Here is a 15096-nt window from a genome sequence, read left to right as displayed (position 1 = left end):
GACACTGGCCGTTCTTCCATCAGGACTCTGTAGCCTCAGCAAAATCTCTTCCAACTCCTTCAGTTTCCAGGCGCCCCCTTGGCCGTACCGCTGTGTGGGACCGCCTGAATTAACATTGTCGGTGTAAATTTGGGAATATCCCCGTGGATGACAGTCTGCACCGGTGGACAGGACAGCCTTTGTTAAGGCAGGTTTGATGCCGCGGCCCGCTCCGGCCGCCCCGGGCCCGCCGCGCCTGTGCCATTGCTGCCGCCCCCGGGTGACAAGTTGGGGCCGCCATCGCCGCCCAGGAGCCCCGCTCTCGGCCTGCCTGGTTTAAGCTTAACGCCGTGGTACTCCGGCGGGACGGGGGCCGCCCGGCGCCGCCGTCCGAGGCCGGGAGGGGAGCGCAGGGTCCGAGCCCCTGACTGAAGGCGAGCGGCGGGAGCGGAGCGCCAGTGGTGTGACAGGGAGCGGCACTGGGAATGGCCGGGATGAGGGGCCACAGAGTGGCCTGCTGCTGTCCGGGGGGACCCCAGCGGGCTGGGGAGAGCCATGGCGGGGGAAACGGCCCCTGCACCAGTACAGGCTCCAGAAAGGGGCCTGGGGCTGCTGGTGAGGAGCAAGGTGACCATGAGCCTGGCCCTGCCAGGAGGAAGGGTAATGGTGTCCCGGGCGGTACGGGGAGGGGAGGTGACAGCAGGTCCCCTCCACTCGGCCCTGGTGAGGCCACTGCTGGAGTGCTGGGTCCAGTTATGGGACTCCTCAGTGCAAGAGGGACACAGACATAGCGGAGAGGGTACAGCCAAGGGCTGTGGAGATCATCAAGGGACTGCAGCATCTCTCATGCAAGGAAAGGCTCAGAGAGTTGGGACTGTCGTCTGCAGAAGGCTCAGGGGGGAACTTATCAATGTATATAAATACCTGAAGGGAAGGTGCATAGAGGATGGAGCCAGGGACTTTCCAGTGGTGCCCAGTGGCAGGACCAGAGGCGTGGGCACTGACTGAAACGCAGGAGGTTCCCTCTGAACATCAGGAAACACTTTTTTACTGTGAGGGTGACTGACCACTGGCAGAGGTTGCCCAGAGCAGTTGTGGAGTCTCCATCCTTGGAGATACTCAGAAGTCATCTGGACATGGTCCTGGGCAGCCTGCTCTGACAAGATGACCCCTGGACAACCCTCCCAAGCATCCTGTCATTCTCTCTGCAGATTCTTGTAAGTTTGCTTGTTAAGTACCTATTTTACCAAGAATAGTTAGGTTTAGGGGTTAATGTTTTTCATAAAATTGAGAAGTTGGGATTTGATTGTAATTATTATAGTTTCACCAAAAACAACAGCAAAACCAGTAGAAATGATCAGGAAGTCTTGGTTTGGTGGGAAAAAAAAGTCATACCAGACTTTGAGACGGAAAACTCCCAATGAGAGTTTGTTTCCAAAACAAACAAGCTGTCGTCTGTAACAAGGTTGTTTCATTCAAAACTCGTAGCTGCTGGTAGGAATGAAGAGGTAATATATCTGATGTAAGTAGAAAAAAAGTCTAGTAAGGATTAACTTTTATTTGATAAGTTGCATTTTTAATTATTTTCCAAGGTCTTGTTTTGGCATGCTTTTAGCTTATTGTAAAAGTACTTGATGTACGTGACCTGCAAGTAAGGGATATTCCGAAAAGTAAATCAGGTCAATTAAATACACAGAGAAGTCACCTAAAGCACAAGCTTAATTTTCAGTAATGTCCTGAAAATTTAAAGAATTCTAAATTTCTAAGTGCCTGTAAAATAAATTACAAAAGTTACTGAAACCGTATTTTGTTATCTTTCATGGGGAATACTCTTGCACGTAAAAAATGAGTTCATTTCACAGATTAACTGTTGTGTTTGCTTCCTAAACAAAATCTGTTGGCTGACCCAGTGTGTCTGTATCCGAGTGAAGACACTGGGTACTGAGCCACTTTTTTCTATGACCAGTGAATTGACAGTTACTAGTTAATAGGGTGTGGAAGAAAGAAGCAACAGTTTTCAACTGGTTGACTGAGTGACATATTTGATTCTCATCTCAAAATGTATAATGTAGATCACACTGTCCTTATTTAATACTTTTTTTATTACTATATTCTTAAATTCTAAGAATTTACATGGTATTCTCTGTTTATTGCTGTGGAGGGAAAAGGGAGTCCAGCTTTAGACCACCAATCTTGCAACAGTCTCCATGAGGGAGGATCCCTTAATCAGATCAAATTGCAATACAGATTGCTTTCGGTGGGAATCTTAACTTTTAATAGAACTTCACAAGAAACTGTTTAGGTACGTCCTTTTTTATGCAGTATCTAATTTTTACTAAGTCCTGATAGGGCTGGCATTTTAGAAACTTCGCAGTGCACAGGACTGCCATCTGGCTGTGGTACTGTAATGGAAGCAGTAAGGCAGGTGTCTCTCTTTTCTTTCTTTTTTTTTAATTAGCATATTTACCGTTTTCTGCCTTTCCTTGTGTTGTAATCTTTTGCTTGATGCCAGACATCTTCTCGGGCAACAGTGTCGGTGAAGTTGTCCCTGGTCACCTCACAGCTGCTTTTAGATTGTCCTTTGCTTAGTGCCAGTGTAGCTGTGCAGGTAGCTGAGCAGTTCACTGGACACAGGAACAGATTCAGCCCAAAAATGCCCATTGTTCCATGTACCGCACCATTCTGTGTGCGATTCTGTGATTTTGTTTTTCCTTTTCTACAGAGGTCTTTGGTTTCATATATTTCTAGATATGTGTGTGCATCTACAGACTATGCAATTTTTAAAGTTAAGTTTATAGCCAAGTAAGTTTGTGCAATAAACAAATGAAGAAATGTACCAAGAAAATACATGCCTATTAATAGCATGTTAATAATTTGGGGTTTCTATATGCTTTTATAATACCGTATCCTGATCTTGGAGATCAATTTAATGTAATAGAGGATCCTGAGGAAACATCACATGCTATTGCAAAATACCCTAATGGACTTCCCGATATTTCCCAGCTCTAAACTGTTTTCTTTACCGTCCATTACCATCAAGCCATAGGCTGTATTATTTAAAATGACTGTTCATTGATACGCTTTAAAAAATATGGACATTTGTTTCAGAGCTCACAATATGAAATCCAAGTTACCAGCACTTCCCTGGTGTTTTGTCTAAAAATTCAAAGACTTTTTTTGTTGACATACACATTGTGTGTGACCCCAGCTGGTTGGTCTGTGCTTCCTGTCAGCTATGGTTTCCTTCAGACTGGCCGTGACAGATTCTATAGGTTCTCCGATTGACATTGTTTCTGATTATCTTTGCAACAAAGCTGCAGCCCTAACAGATTTAGTTATACAGGGAAAAATCACTGAAACCTCTTTAGCTTCATATTCGTGTAGGACTCCACGTTGTTGTGTGAAGTTAAGCTATTTAGGATGCCATGTAACCATTTAAAGTTAGTTTTGTGGGATGGCTAGTTAGTGTGTGCATGTGAGCATACGTGTACATAAACATGAATAACTGTTCTGTGACTGCTTGAAGCTGAAGATCACTTAAATTGACTTTTTCTTTGTGTGTGCAAGTAAAAATATTTCACAAATGCCAGGAAGAATAATAGTTATGTAGTGATCATGTTTTTCTAAGTATGAAAGAATAGCAAGGCTGGTTTTTCTCCATGAGAAACAGCAATAGTGGTGACCGAGGGATGGAAAACTAATTTATGTAGAAGCAAAGGGGTTTTGTTCTAAGAGAAACATACATATGTTCACTGACAGATTTTTATTTTGAATTTGCATCAGTGACGAATGTGCTCCGTTTGTGGTGGGTTTCTATATATTGCAGTTAAAGCCTCTCTATGAGAGTTGTAAGTGGGTTTCTTTCCCATGTGCTTGGTTTTCTGTAGGTAAAATGGGAATAATGACACTGACCTCCTTTGTGCTTCCAAAGCACTGCTGAGAAACATTATATAAGAATTGAGTATTATTATACAAATCATTCTAGTTTGATCCATCTCTGCTGACCTTTTTCATCCATGCAGTAAGATTACCGTGACTAGGAGGCTGATGGGTCTCATTGTGTTCAGCTTACAACTGTACGCACTGCTGTTTTTCAGTGGAACGTAAATCAGTGTAATCTTTTTTTCCCCAAATCATGGGCGTTATTAACACTTGGCATTTATTTGGAATTTGTTCATGTTTAAAGCCTTTACAATTGTTATGTGGTAAAGTATATGTAATTAGTTTTGTGATATTTCTATATTTCTGCTTAAAGTTGAATACAGAAATCTGCTGAATATTTTTTACAAGTCTCTGAATATTTTTTAGATGATCTACAAACAGCGTGACATCTCCTTCCTCCTTCGACTTCTTCTATGTTGTTTTATAAATAAGACTTGAAGAAATTTTTCCTCTTGACGCTTGCTGGCTTGTAATACTACCTTGCCGTCAAAACTTCAGAAATTGCTAGCTCTGCAGCAAACAGCAGTGCACTGTTTGGTGAAAAGTTGGTGTAAAATACAGCTAGTCACCTTAGCAAACAAGTGCCCGCTCTCAGAGCTGGTTGTACTTGTGTCGGCAGTTTCCAGTTTGTGGTGATGTTTTGGTTGCGCTGGGACGGGTCCTGGCCAGCTCCAGGTGCTTCAGAGGCAGCCGAGTCCCATGGACCTCGGCTGCTGCTGCGTGAGGGCCATGGGCAGGACAGGATGCTCTTGGAAGTTGGATTTCTCTTTGTTTAGAGGAGAGTAGTGACGCTGGTGATATTGACTGCAAAATCTGTCTCTTCAGGTTGGGGTCCTCATGTGGTCTACTTGGAAACACATTAACTTTTTGCAGCAACTCACTGAGCCAACTGTCATGTTTGCTGTGAAGAGAGATGGGAAGGTGGTGTTTCCACCACTAAATATTTGGAGCAGTTGAGGTCACACAAGTATCTGGACTATGATACTATTTTTAAAAAAAAAAAGAAAACAGGAGGGAGGGAGTATTTTTTTCATAAGCGATAAAACTTTTTGTTTACTATTTTTTTCAACTGCTGACAAACACAGAGAATGAACTCTAATCATGACAAATTTGGTCGCTCTTTCCTTCTGTATGTGGTGGATGAGTGAGACCTCGCTCATAAAAAGAAACTGGTCCCTATCTGTGTTTTAAAGTCTACGCATTCGCATATTTATATTTAACCATAAAGAAATTTAAAAGGAACGACAAGGACAGGGAAGCATTTCTTTGAAAACTTGATCAACTCTTAAGATCACTTTGCTGCTGCTGCTGCCAAATGGGGGGTTTGTGCAGGGATTAGAAGATGAAGATCTTTCTTACTGACAGTAACTGTAGCCAAAAAAGACTTTTAAACATATGTCATATGTAAGCAACTGTCTTGTTAAAATCAAGATTAAGTAATTTGAATGACCCTTGTAATTACTAGAGTTGCCCTAATGGTGATTGTATACATTTATCTAGGTAGCCTTGTGAACGAAGGCATGGTTCAGCAGTAGCTTTTAATGTTTTTTCCAGGGCTGCTACAGTAAATCTGGTGGCCGTGCGTGGCTTTGGCCATGGGTATTGTATTTTTAAGTTACAGTTTTCAGAGAGTTTGCGTGTGTGTTCCAGGGAGGGTACACACATTAAAAACTATTGCCAGTGCAAATAGATTACAACCCACATGCCACATGCTGAGGAAGAAACAAACGGTGTGCACAGCGATTGATGTGGGACAGTGGGTAGATGCGTACATTGGACTGTGCTAATGGTATGGTACAGTATGTCTGAGAGGTCTCAATCTTACGTTGTGAAATGTGACGTTACTGTTGCCTCTTGCAGACCAGGAAGTGTCGCTGGAGACAAATCTGTGATGTAGCCCTATGGTAAAAGAACTGTCAGCCAAATGCCGACATTTCAGAATTTTACTGCACTTTGCCACGTGACTTTATATTGTCAGCACCAGAGAAAGTAATTTATTTCTTTTCCCTGGTAAGAAGGGGGACAAGGAGAAATAGTATGAGAGCTGATATTGGAGAAAAGGAGTCAAAAAGTTTCAGCTGCAGCAGTACTGGGAAGTGACGGGCACGTCCCTGACGATGACAGCCTGCAAGGAGAGGGTGGATGGGGTTTTGATGAGAACATGCTAGCACAAATTGGCAAATCCTGGGCAAAATCCTGTAGCAAAAGTAAAATTGACAAGTAACTGGCCAGTTTAGAGAATTATTTTGAGCTCAAAATGTGAACACAATGTATGTAAATCATGAATTACTGCTGTCTTGTGCTCTCTGGCACTGCCTCACAAAAGGTATTTTGTAATAGAGCAAGGATCTACTGGGGGGGTGGGTTTGCAAGTGTGTGGGTTTTATAAGATTTTTTCCCTAGATGAGTTAGGTGACTGAATAGATTATTTAACGTATTGAATAAAGAAGAAGCAAGCTTCTTCTGAAGATGTTCTCAGATACAGATTTGCCTTTTGGAAAATTAATACTGTCAGTAGTAGTAGTAATCAGCAATAGTGTTAGTGTTAGCAGAAGTGTTAGTCCAGATGCCACAGGAATTTACACAGAACATTACATCAAATTGTAAATATTTCTCATATCTGTTCATTTTTTATAAAGGCGAGAGTTTGTGTATGTCCACGTCTTTTCTATTTCCATGCTGTAGCTACAGAAGATCCTTTTTTAAGTGGTCTTTTTTTCTCGATTGCGTTGCTTCTGCTTCATATTACAGAGAAGTTACGCTGTTGAATTTGTGACTTTCCAGTTACCTCATGGCAGAACATAGGTGTACTGAAATTTAAAAAAAAAAAAAGAAAAAAGATGACTATGGTTCAGGAGCAAGTGAGAAGAGAAGAGCGGGCAGTGGAGGGAGAACAGGTTATATGAGAAAAGACCAGGGAAGAGAGCTGTCAAACACGAGTGGGTCAGCGTGGGACTGTGCGGGCTAAGCTGACTGTGGGGCAACTGCTGTGGGAGGAGGAGAGCAGGGCAGGGCAGTGGTGAGGGCTGGTGTTTGCGCTGGTCCGAAGAAACCTGTCGCCTCAGACGCCTTCATTTTCTGTCTGCTAGTGCCAGGGAGCATAAGTGGCTCTTCAGGAGCCAATCCTTGTCCTTACGGCTCCTGACCCCAGCTAGACCCAAGCTGACTCTGGATTACGAGGCAGTGGCAGCTCTTCCTTGTATTTGATTCTGCCTCCAGACCCACCACTGTCATTCCCCGTTGTGAATAAGGCTGGGCATAAGAATCGGGGGAGGTGTTTGACTGATTGAGTCCCAGCTCTCTTACATTGAAACTGCCATAGAGCCAGGAGCTGCTGCCACCACAGTGTCCATAGATAAATGTGTTCACTGCTTGGATCAAGATTATAAAATAAGATTTGGAATAGAGGAGGAGAAGCAGCATTTGTGAGGCTCTCAGCATAGAGCTGGGCTTCTCTGTGCGAAGGCAGGATGAGGTAGATCCATAAGCAGTTTGGGATCAGAAGGATGATAAACATCTTGGGATGAGAACACGCTGGGTTAGAGATGGCACGGTTGGCTTTATCTTGACCTCCAGCTGCCTGCTCTGTTAATTCCGGTAAGTTGCAAAGGCATTATTTACACCATCTGTGCAGTGACAGAGGCATTGTTTACTCCGTACATCGCATGTGTAGAGTGGTAGGCTGTGACAGGCTTACTTCACTCGTGTTTGTACAACATTTTAGTATAGTCAGGTGAAAAATGGTTAAGGCTATGAAGATAGATGGATACACATTTTGTATGTGTACTCATTATTATAATAAATAGCATTTGTATGCTGATTTCTCTCTAGAAGCATACTCATTCATTTTAACTTTTAATGCTGAGGTATGGCAGGCTGTGTGCTTTCTGTCTTAGGCAAGAAGAAATTGTTTCTGGAAAAAATACTAACACGTAATTTTAAAGGTAAAATAGTGAAGGTGTAGCTTTGTGAGGTGTCTTTGACATCTGCTAAAAGGTCTGGAGGCGGTTGTGTGAGGAAGGTGTATTTGCAGTTTATGAGACAAAAAAGCTAACCTGATTCCAATATGTTAAAATGTGAAAATTTGCCAAACTGTTATTCATAGGTTACTAAGGAAGTAATTTAAAATTCTCTTTTTACTGGTCTCTTCAGGTAATATTTCAATAATCACGTTACCAGTTTCCAGCACCAACTCCCCAACTAAGATTTTGCCAAAAACGTTAGGACCAATCAATGTGAATGTTGGACCCCAAATGGTAAGTTTTGCAATTCCGGTAACGCGACCTTATGTAACTACCTGCCTGACTTCCTGTTGATGTGATGTGGAAACATGAAAAACCAAGATGTGATCAGTGCTGGGAACCTGCCGCTTCCCGCCTCAGCCGCGGGGGCTGCTGCGGGGCCCCACCTGGCTGCAGAGGCCCTGACCTGTGGGTGCAGCAGCTCCGCATGCTGGAATCGCCACTCCCAACAGCCGTCTTGTGGGTGACCTTAGGGGACACTCGTTTCCTGGCTTGAAATAGAAACTGAAACAACTTTACCAGTTGACATTTTAACTATTATTCAAAACGGTATTAAGAAAAGAAAACTCTCATGAAGAGTGTTATTGGGACTCTCTGAATATTTTGAGTCATGTTCTCACTAGTAAATCTCCAGCATTGCCAAAGACTAAATGTCTTGGATGTGTTACTAGATATTTAACTTGTTGAAGCTACTCTTCTTAAAACTGTCTTTTCCTGTATGTGAGAGCATATTGCTGTTTCAAGGATTTTGGATCTGGGTTTGAGAAAAATTTTCAGATTTCTAGTGGCCAAAGAACTAAATAGGCAATACAGTGAACTGCTTCTAGTAACCTGGTGCCTACTTGCCAAGTAATTGTGGTGGGTCTTTTTCACATCGGCACTTATTCCTGTTCTTCAATGGCTTTTATCCCAGTTGGACAGATGGGCACAAGCATTGCAGCCAGCCCCCTCTGCCCCGAGCTGCATCTCCGCTGTGCAGAGCTCTGCATCTGAAGTACTAGCCACAGGCTAGTGCCCCATCTACCAGGGAATCGTGTTCCTCAGTGCATCGGTACTGATGCAGGTGTTGCCAGAGCACGTGCCCTGCAGCATTTCACTGGAACGGTTCCACCACAAAAGATGTATCTTGTGAGGGCAATAAATAATAGCCAAGAACGGGGGGAGCAGTCAGCTAATGCGGTTCCTGCTCTTACGAGTGGCTTCTCAAGGCCCTGTTTTTGGTTTACATGAGCCCCAGTTACAGTTGAGGTTCTATAGCAGGTAGAAGTTGGAAAAGCTACTGCGTGGTGTGAGACATGCATTTGATTTATTTTTCTTTTGTATTCTTATTTGAATTTTTTTAAATTCTTTTTTATTATTTTATTTGCTGCTTTGTAAGGATAGATCTATATTCAGAAAACATTTTATTATTAAATAGCCATTAACACCTCCTCCTAAGGTGTTAGGCCTCCTAAGACACCCAGCGTACAGCTGTGTTGTGCCCCAGACCATTTAAAAGGGAATTGTTCACAAGTTCTTAATAGTGTGTGTGTGAGCACTCCTTTGGCATCTCACCCGCCTTAGCAGCATCCTGCTGCCGCCAGGGGGTTTGGGCTGTATTTAACCACTGCAGGTTCCAGCCCCCGTGGCTGCTCCGGGCCCTTCACAGCAGCACACGGCCCCCCCGGAGTCAGTTGGAATCCCCTGGGGTACGGCTGCGCAAACAGTGACGTCAGCACAGGTTTTTGGGGCTGGATTCTTGCATATGGGTGTTTGTTACAATTTCTTTAGATTCAGTCTGTAGGTGTAAATTTAACAGCATAAATATCACTGATAAAATGCTGGTGGTTAATTACAGGGATTAAACACATCCTACAGATGCTCTATTTGCTAAAGTAGGGTGAGGTTTTCTTTTCCTGCTTTATGTTGCGTAGGGAATTCCTGTGATTACTTCAGGCACACTGGAAAAAAATGTTTGCCGTTAAGAGAAGGTGGAATTAGTCCTCTCAAAATACTCCGTGTAGCATTTTTTGTGAAAGCAGACGTTCACTGGTAAAAGTAAAAGTGGAAGTGAAGTTACACCGGTTTGTGTACCCCGAGGGCGCGCAGCTTTCTTCGGGAGCTGCCGGCGGTGGGTTCCGCTCCGGTGCCGCCGCCAGCAGGTGGCACCGCGGGACAGGAGGAGACCGGACGGGTCGGCGTGGGGACGCCCGGAGGTGGCGGTGCCAGCTTCGCGTGTCACAGGAAAATTACCGGGAGATTGCACATAAAATACCCTTTAATGTATTCACTCTTTCACTCAATCAATCACGCTTGATCTGTGATTTGCAAGACATCAGTAGAGCGATGTGAAACCTCAGAGAGGAGGGAATGTGCTGAAATGCATTTCAGTTCTCAAAATATTTAAAATCTTTTCTCCCTGGCACGTGCCTGCCTTACGCTGGCAGAACCATACGCTTACTGCAAATAAACATTATTGATAGTGTTGCAAGAAATGGATGTAAAAAGTTACTGGATTGGATTGATGTTTAATTGAAACATTGCATTACATACATACTGATGTTACACCAGGGCTGAACTTAAGCAAGCTTTTAAAAATTAATCATTCTATCACAAAATGTTTCTGGCTTTAAGCCAATGTAGCAGGAAGTTGACAAAAGTTGATCCCTTTCCTGTGCCTGCATGCCGTGTGTAAAGCAGCCAGCCAGGGATCTTTTGTTCTCCAGTACCAACCAGTAAATATCTAACTTGCACCTCTTTTGGTTTTCCTAAATTTCTGTTTTCACTTGTTTCTGTCAAGCTATCCACTTGCAAAAATAAATAAGATAAATCTATGTCTTTAAGATAAAAAATACATATGTGCAGTCACAGTGTGTTGTCAGGAGGGATGTGAAGTAATGCTCAGTAAGCTAAGGAAGTAGAAAATTCTTCAGATACCATTTTTTTTCTACTTGTTTAAAAAATATTTATGGATACCAAACAAATTATCTGCTCTATACTTACATGGGTGTTGGGTAAATTAAGAAGTAAAGGAAACTGCAAAGTTTAATTCAGTAGGTACTCAAAATGTCACCAACAAATGGAGTAAAGTAAAAGTAAAGTTTAAAAAAGCAAAATAAGGTATATGAGTAAAAAGCATAGTCCAAGAAGCCTTGATATGAATCTTACCATACTGTAATCAAAATAGCATAACGTGTTTTATTTTAAAGAATAACTACTTAATACTACTTCATTTTTAAATACTATCTAAATTCTTCTGGTGACCTACTTTAAAGAGTGAACTTAGATACGATTTAAAAGTTGAAACCAGGTGTCTTAGTGTTAACAACCATTATGCATACATTTCACCAGGTTTGAATAAATGTAAATTCTGTCTATTCTGTACAGGCTTTACATTTAATTCCATAGGTACAATGTCGTGGAGTGCTTTGAGATCTTGTGAATGCTAGAAACTGTAGGGAATACTTTGCCTGTACCTCAGATTGTCTTTGGTACCAAAGACAGACAATTCCAAGAGACAAATCCATTGGAAAGGAGGCTTTTTGATTACAGTGATCAAGAAATTGCCTAGATGTACTCTTGAAGAAACAATTAAATGTGTATAGGCACAGACCCTATCTGCCATACCTACTAATTATTTCTGTTTGTCTAGATCTTGCCCCTATGAATTACACAGTAACATGGTACAATTAGTGGAAAACTTAACAGCATTGTAATTACTTTCATGTATGAAGATCTTGTGATGACATCTCCACTGTGTACTTTGACTGCAGCTTGCATCTGCTACAGAATTATTATTACTTTCTTAGTACCATGCTTAGTATGAGTTTTGGGCTGTGGTAACCTCTGTTTTCTTAAGACAACTGTATGTTTTTATTTCTACATGTCATAGATCATAAGCACATCACAAAGACTGACCAATTCAGGGAGTGTTCTGATTGGGAGTCCATATAACCCAGCTCCAACAATGGTCACACAGACACACATAACAGAAGCTTCTGGCTGGGTACCAGGGTAAGATTTTTGTTTTATTTAAAGATGTTTGAGGATCTGCTCTGAGTATAATGTTTGTACCTTGACTTTGCTCATTCTGTGCTGTACACAAGGACAGTCATAGGCTTGTACTTCCCAGTTGCTCTATTCCCGCCATAGAGTCAGTAAACTGCCTGCCCAGCTGAGCAGTTTTTAAGTTTGATTTTTTTGCTGAGTATGTGTTTATCTCCTCAAATATCTTTTAAATACACTTCGTTCTGATTTAATTTGAAAAAGGATTTGTCAAAGATTATTTCTGCAAAATTTGTGTCATGTGGAGGCCAGGCAGAAGTTCTTTCAGTACCCAGAGGATGGAAAAGCTATAGTGTCTGTTCCCAGCCTGCTAAAGCAGAGAATCAATGCCCATTAGCTTTCTTAAGCTTCATCCAAACCCAGGCGATGAAGATTCCCAGAGAGAAGCCTAGTTGCAGTGCAGCAACCACAGCCAAGGAGAAGCACCATCCTTTTGTTTGTATACTGTCAAAATCTAGACACAGTATTTCCAATGAGCCTAAGTATTGTTTCGCCAATAAAAAGGAGCAAGATGTTCTCCAGACTGGCCAGTCAGTATTGATCCCTGCAGTAGTTCATATGACAGATCATATTTTCATCCGAAGAAAAGTGAGGAAGGGTCTGTGGTACGGCTGAACCTAAGCGGCGAGCCCCTTGCTGAAGACAGTTCTGGAGGACTGCAAGTCCAGACTCCTTGCTTTACCCGTTTTCACACAGATGCCAAATTGTTTCCCAAATCAAATGAGACAAGAGCATGTTCATTCTCGGGGCTCCAATCAGCCTCCGTCACTCCGGCTGACAGACTGGGGGTCTCCATCCGCTGCCGCCGCAGCCCCTCCCCAGCCCCCCGCGGGCCCGACGCCGCCCGGGCGGGTTAGCACCATGGACAGGGGTCGCCCAGGACAGGCCCCGCCGCGGCGGCGAGGAAGCGTCTGCCGGAGGGTTCGGGGTCGCACAGCCAAACACGCGGCTCTCACGGCACAGGCCCGCAAATCCATCGGTTTTGTTCAGCTCCCTTCATAACAGTGTCAGGTTTTTAGCTGCGTAAGTATCGGCTGTGAGCCCTGGTTTTGAAATTGCAGGGTAACAATATGAAGTAATTACTGATAGTTCTCAAGCACTGTGCATTGTATTAGCTGCAAGAATAGAAGACGATTTTGGAATACAGCTTCTGAAGTCAGTTTGCTGTAGCTAATAAACAGAATGATAAGGAAACAAGCAACAACTGGTGACTGCTAATCCTCTGCAAAAATAACGTCAACTACTTCTTCAGAGTGTCTCTCTTCAGCTCTGTGTGCATCAGCTCTAATATGAACATGTTCAGTGTTTTACCTTGTTTTTTGTTTAAAGATACCAAAACATTCAATGTCCTGAAAATATAGAATATATCTTATGCACTGTTTAAAGGTGTTTTTCTTCCACATGGAGGAATTTTTAATAGGAATTTTCAAAGGAGCCCAGCTTCTCCTTTTTGATAGGATTTGGTTATCTAACTCACATCAGCACTTCCTATAGTTCCAGATGAAGTGACTTCCTTAAAATCATACGAGCAAAGCAGGGTAAAGTTGGGAATAGAACTTGTCTGTCAGCGAGCTCAGACAACCTCCAGAGTCCTAACCACCACCTCTCAAATTTTGTCAGGCTGCGTGTGTGCTATTGTCCCCTTTCAGAGCAGGTAACAGCAAACACTAGTACCTAGCTAGGCCCCAAATACATTGATTTTGTTGGTCTAAATATATAATGTTATTTTCATCTAAGTTTGAATTGTCTTTTCTTAGGGACAGAAAGCGGACTCGAGAATTTATAGAATCAGATTTTTCAGAAAGGTGAGTATTATTGAACATATACATTTTATGTATATGGTCATACTCATTTTACTTCTTCAGATCTGCCCTTCAGAGAAATGTGTGTCCAGTTCCCACTTTCAGCAGTTTTCACCCCCTGTGTAAAGGCTATGTTGTCTGTTATTCCTTGTAGTTATAATTCACATTCATTCTTTGCTCTATCACTTCCTGATAAATAAATTTGCAGTTACAGATGACACTGGGAGTTGTGAAAAACACAACACATCTTCAGAAACAGGATTGTTCTAGTTTTCGGTGTGACAAATACTTGTAAACAGACGATCTTTCCTTTGCTTCCAAAAGTTCTTTGAGTGCATTCAAGGGGGTTTTATTTGTTTACCTGTCAGGGCTTGGTCAAATTTAATTACTGTGTAGGGATTAGGAGTGTTGGGTTGGTTTTTTTTAATGTTCTGGTGTTCCTTTTCACTCTTCCTTTTCTTCTGCCTTTCTTTCCAGTGTTATGTTTCCTTAAATACATTCAAAATTTCGAAAAGCATTCTTGTATTGTAATGTTTTCCTTAGCTTGTTACTGTTGACAGAACTAGGCCTGTTTCTGTTAAATAATAGATCTCCCTGAAACATATTATAAAAACAACTTGTAAAATGGTAATTAAAAAAAACAAACAAAAAAACAACAAAAAAACCAACAACAAACCCAAAGCCAACACAGCTGAACTTTTTAAAGGCTTCTGTTGAAATATGCATCCAAATCTAGCTTGTGTGATAAAACCAATTGCTTCTGGTTTTTCCATTACCATTATCTAAGCTCTTGCATTTCTGGAGGAAGAAAGTGAATGGAAAATAATCCTGGCAGTTGCCAGTTAGTAATTTGGCACCATAAAACCCAATGAATATGTACTTACTCTTCACAAAAGAGATTCTTGTGTCTCAGTCACAGACTTTAAACTTGGTTGTGAGGAGAACTAAGGTATCTTCTGCTGTATTGTAAATAGGGGTGTCTCTGCCTTTCTATTTTAAGCAGAAACATGAGAATTCCCTGTAAATCTGGCTTCCAGGCACATAAACAGCCTGTGAGATTTTCTCCCTTTTTTTGGTTGCTCTTTTGTGAAACTCCCTGTAGGTGAATTACAAATCCAGTTTTTCAAGCATCTGCCCAGTAGCATGTGTTCACATACTGTCAGTGTAGGAATCGCCAAAGGAGGGGAAAGGGTTCCAGTGTACTTTTTTGCCAACTTGTAAGAAACAAGAAACTGATTCTAAAAAGCAGAACAGTTTTATTTTTCATTTAGGTAGTATATAATGACATGAGTCCTGATTCCTGTTGC

The 15096-nt window shown here is 42.1% G+C and overlaps 1 protein-coding gene across 6 annotated transcripts in view; it reads left to right on the top strand.

Moving 5' to 3' along the window:
- The window catches only part of TFDP2 (transcription factor Dp-2), a 60970-nt gene that overhangs the window by 23467 nt on the left and 22407 nt on the right, over window positions 1-15096 (top strand). For all 6 annotated transcript variants that reach the window (XM_054205620.1, XM_054205614.1, XM_054205616.1 and 3 more), the window contains 3 exons: window positions 8074-8177; window positions 11815-11936; window positions 13745-13792. In XM_054205620.1, coding sequence (XP_054061595.1) covers window positions 8074-8177; window positions 11815-11936; window positions 13745-13792 — 274 coding nt within the window. The remainder of the gene's footprint in view (window positions 1-8073; window positions 8178-11814; window positions 11937-13744; window positions 13793-15096) is intronic.

This window comes from Rissa tridactyla, chromosome 6 (genome assembly GCF_028500815.1).
Source record: "Rissa tridactyla isolate bRisTri1 chromosome 6, bRisTri1.patW.cur.20221130, whole genome shotgun sequence".
Classification (NCBI taxonomy): domain Eukaryota; kingdom Metazoa; phylum Chordata; class Aves; order Charadriiformes; family Laridae; genus Rissa; species Rissa tridactyla.
This window is presented reverse-complemented; position numbering and strand designations above follow the sequence as displayed.